The sequence below is a fragment of the Dipodomys ordii genome, unplaced genomic scaffold (genome assembly GCF_000151885.1).
Source record: "Dipodomys ordii isolate 6190 unplaced genomic scaffold, Dord_2.0 Scaffold18, whole genome shotgun sequence".
Lineage (NCBI taxonomy): Eukaryota > Metazoa > Chordata > Mammalia > Rodentia > Heteromyidae > Dipodomys > Dipodomys ordii.
The window spans coordinates 19,694,872-19,699,317 of record NW_012267234.1 but is presented as its reverse complement, the minus strand read 5'-3'; the positions used below and the strand labels follow the sequence as shown (position 1 = coordinate 19,699,317).

At 66.3% G+C, this 4,446-nt stretch overlaps 1 protein-coding gene across 1 annotated transcript in view; it reads right to left on the bottom strand.

Moving 5' to 3' along the window:
• Positions 1 to 879: 879 nt before the first annotated feature.
• Positions 880 to 4,446, bottom strand: part of Jph3 (junctophilin 3) — a 40,096-nt gene continuing 36,529 nt past the window's right edge. Inside the window, exons 6-7 of the mRNA XM_013012714.1 lie at positions 4,011 to 4,439; positions 880 to 960 (exon numbers count right to left, since the gene is read on the bottom strand). Coding sequence (XP_012868168.1) covers positions 880 to 960; positions 4,011 to 4,439 — 510 coding nt within the window. The remainder of the gene's footprint in view (positions 961 to 4,010; positions 4,440 to 4,446) is intronic.

Below are 4,446 nucleotides of genomic sequence, written 5' to 3'. Positions count from 1 at the left end.
GCAGGCACAGTGCAAAGATGTGAGACCCCATGGAGGTCAGTAACAGTGACAGGTGACGTCCACGGGGCGTCACTGCCAGGGACACGGAAGCCTGAATATACATCCTGCATACTAAGTGCAAACGCCACATGCTCAGAGCCCAGGCGTGCTTCGGACTGTCCGTGGCCCACGGGCCCGGAGGGGGCACAGCCCCTGGGCCTCGGTGCTCAGATGGGCTGGGTCGGCCCCTGGATCTGGCGGGAGGATGGCTGACAGGTAAACAATGAGTGGAGCAGAGGACAGGACTGGAGGCCGCCTCCAGGGAGAGCTGGGACTGGGCGGGTGGGGTGGGGGTCGGGGGAAGGGTTGCCTCTGTGTGTGGGGAAGAGAAGTGCTCCTCTTCTCCCCCAAGCTGGCAGCACAGACCCGAAGCAGGAGAAGGCTCCCCGCTGGGCCTGGACCCGCTCCTGGTGCCACAGCGGTCTCCACCGCCCGGGGAAGCAGGGCGTGGGCTCCCTGCCCGGCTCCGGGGCGCCCCGTGGACAGCTCCGGGCAGCTCCGCCACCGCCGCTGTCCACACCCCGCCGGGCAGGCCAGGGCCAGGACCACTTCTTCTCTTCTGCTGCTTGTTTGCGGGGACCCCTTCTCTCCACATCCAGCTGAGGGTCGGTGTGCTGGCCGCCTTCGCCATGCCACACAGCGCAGTGCTAGACAAGCAAAGGATTTTGGCTAAAATCCAAAAAACATTACCCAGAAAAAAAGGCAAACTGTGAGTAATACCCAATCGTGTTCTTCTGTGGAAAGACTTGGAAGTGGTGGGGCTTCTGAGCACGCGTCTTCCCCTTTTGTTGTTTTGCTTTCCAAGTCCCCATTTATACACTGTTACCATGGAGACACTCATCAGATGAAAAAGTTAATAAACAAAATGGCGACTCCGATGTTGAGCAGGATCACCATGACGACAAGAATGGGAGCTGAGCCCTGCAACAGAGAGGAGAGGTGAGGCTGGTGCCCAAACCCCAAGCCAGTGTCCCCGCAGACCCGAGCCGCCCAAACCCCCGGCGGGCCCGTGTCCCCGCAGACGCGAGCCGCCCCGCGGGCACCAGGGCCTGGAGGAGGGCTGCTGTGGCTGGCACCCGCAGGAAGGGTGGGAGGGGCCTGCGGCCTCACCAACCGCTGCACTGGCGTCCCGGCACCCTAGGGAAGAGGCCGGTCCCTAGACACCATAGCTCCTGGCAGAGTGTGGAGACTGGCATCTCAGACTTCCCACCTGGCGTCAGCGGAGGCAGGGCCAGCATGCTCCCGTGTCCAGCACGGTCCTCCGTGGCCCTCTAAATGCACACTGGCCCTGTGGCTTTCTGCTGGCTTTAACCCCATTAGACCCTTCCCAGAGCCTCAAGCACCAGGCCCCACGCCCGCGGGGACGGGCAGAGGAGAGGATGGCTGAGGCTCCGTCCCATGGTAGCGCAGCCGCTGGAGGCCGGTGTCGCTGAGTGCGGCTCCTGTGCAGCCCTGCCCCTGCCCTGTGGGTCCCTCCCGCCCCCCCGCCCCTGACAAGGCACTGACTAGGCCTACCTCACTCATATCAGGAGAGGAGGAGTTACACAGGCCTGTGCCCAGACCAGCCACAGGGCTACACCCCGGGAAGAAGCTTCCGGGGTCCCTGACTGCTGCCGAGCTGCCAGGCCACGCTGACCGTGGAGTGGCTGCATGCCCGCCCTGCCTCAACCTGTCAGGGTCAGACCTCAGAGACACGACAGGCCAGGCAAGTCGCACAAAGGGCCTCGGTCTGCTCCCCATCACAAGAGCCAAGGCCTCCCATCGCAAAAGGCCATGGCAGGCTGAGCAGAAGGACCATGGCCTGGCGGCCCTGGCACGGCCTTTAGGAAATGGGATGCGTGCACACAGGAGTGCGCGTGCACGCTCAGTGTGACGCTCACAGGGGACGCACGGCGACCCAGAAGAACACACTGGTCCAAAACTGATGCGTGAGGAGAGGAGAAGCCTATGTCTATACACGGGGTTACGACGCAGCCGTAAAAAGAATAAAGTTCTGGTTCATTCCACAACGGATGAACCGGGAATTCTGATGCCACAGTGAGAGGTGCCCCGAGGCGGTGAGGCCTCCTGGAGGTGGAGGGGCATTTACCCACACAGCACTTCCAGCGGTGGGGTGTGGAAGGTTGCCCGAGAACTGGGCCGTGCACGTGGACAGGCGAGCTCCCCGGAAAGCCACGGTCTGAGCGCAGGGGCCCCGGCCGCCAGGCCGCTCCTGGGCGCTCTGTGCTCCCGCAGGGACGGGGCACCTGAGCTGCGCGGCCGCCGCTGGCCTTGGCCAGTGCTGGGGCAGCCACCTAGGGCTTGCTCTCACTTCCCTCCCACCAGACCCCTGCAGCATGGGGGCATTCCTGCTCGGGACCAGCAGGTGACATGGCAGCCCTCTGTGGACCGCTAGCCTTGAGCACAAAGCGCCCAGGCCCTGCGTGCAAACTCCAGGAGTGGCCAAAAATGCACAGCTAGACTCCAGAGAGCAGAGGCAGGGCCTTACAAACCAGTCAGCGAAACAAGGTCTCGCTGCGCAGCCCAGGCTGGCCTGGAACTTGAGCTCCTCCGGCTCAGCTTCCCAGGGGCTGGGATTACAGATGCAGCAGCACACCTGACCAGCAGAGGTGCTAACAGACATCCCCAGGGACTCCTCCACACCAGGTGACAAGTGCTACTGCCCCAGCTCTCTTCAGGGTGATGTGGCCTGGGGGTGTCTGGTGCTCAGGCCTGACCCGTGACATCTGGGCCGGGCCAGTCCTGCCGGAGGGCAAGGAAAGGGTACCCAGGGCACTGGCCGCAGCCCAGCATTGTCGGAGGGCAAGGAAAGGGTACCCAGGGCACCGGCCGCAGCCCAGCACACCTCGGTGGGGGAGAGGCCCTCCCGCAGTGCGGTCCTGAAGTCTCCCTCCTGCGCTCCTTCCCTCGGAGCCCGGAGAGTTCCTGGGTGTCAAGGGCAGGGACCAGGCAGCCAATCGCGGCTGAGAACCTCCGCACCAGGCTGCCACAAAGGCTTCCCTGCCGTTCCTTACACTGGTGCGAAAGAGCCCGCACGGCTAACCGAGCTGACCGTAGAACCCTGCCTGCCTGCCATGCTGCCCGCCACAGCAGACCCTAAAATAGCACCCAGTGCCTCGCGCACCCCTGCCCGCTGCTGGAGCGCACGCAGTGAGCACAGCAGGGCTGTCCCGGCCAGAGTCCCGCGGCTGCTCTGCGGGGCACGGAGGACCAGCCAGCAGCGAGGCTCGGAGCAGAGGCAGAAATGGACCTCACAGGGCACAGGCCCTGCGTCCCAGTGGGGGACTCCGGGGGAGGGGGGGACCACAGCTGCCCGGGCCACCGGGGCGGACGCTGCGCTCTGCTCAGGCAACGGTGATAAACCCACAGAACCAGGGTCCCCACCTCTGTCCAGACCGGTGCCCCGTGCCACTGCGCTGTCCGCTGACTGCCTCCGCAGACCTGGGCAGCGCCCCGAATGTCTCACCCCCAACCTGTGGGGTGCCTTGCTCGCCGCAGGGGAGGCTGCCGGCCTCAAGGCTCCGTTCTACCAGTCCTCCCTGCCCGCTGGCTCAGGGTGGGTGCAGGCTGGCCCCCGGGGTGCTGTCAGGCCAGCCGGGCCCAGGAGCACGCTACCACCTCCTCCAAAATCCCACCCTGGGGAGAACAAGGCCAGGCAGAGGATGTCTCCGTGGGCAGCGTCCCGAGACCGCACCCCGCTGGGCCTGCCGCTGGGCCTGCCGTCCTGAGACCGCACCCCGCTGGGCCTGCCGCTGGGCCTGCCAGGACTCCGCCCTGCCGCCGCCCGGCACAGGCCATGCAGCGCCTCAGCCCCAGGGTCTGCTACAAATAGAAGCACCGCCCGCCCTGCACTGCCCACCCTGCACTCCGGGGCCAGCACCACCGCCCACCGCCTGGCTCTAATCCTGGCTCTTTCCCCAGCCCCCAGGGCGGCCGGCTCCAGCCGCCCCGGGCCTCTGGGCACCACCTACCGTGCTGGACTTGAGCTCGTCCCCGTTCTCCTCGTCAGACTCGAGCGCGACAGGCAGGGATTTCTGGGGCGGGGAGAAGGTCAGGTCCCAGCGCAGGAGCCGGGGCTCGGGCCGCTCCCCCAGCCGCAGGCTCTCCAGCTTCTGCACCGTGGGCTCCGTGGAGGCCGGCCGCAAGTTCTCCTTATTCTGGGGCTTGGGCCTCAGTCTCTGCAGCCCGAAGGCCCGGTCCTCCGGCCGCCGGTCGCCCCCAGCCCCCCGGCTGTGGCGCCGCCTCTGGGGGTGCGCCTCCTGCGGACAGGCGTCCATCCGCAGCAGGGGCTTCATCTCCAGCTTGTAGTTGCTCAGCTGCTCCTCCTCGGGCTCGGGCCGCTTGGCGCCCCCCGGGCAGGGGGAAGTCCACGAGAGCGTGGGGGGCGGCTCGGGCCGCCGCTCCCGG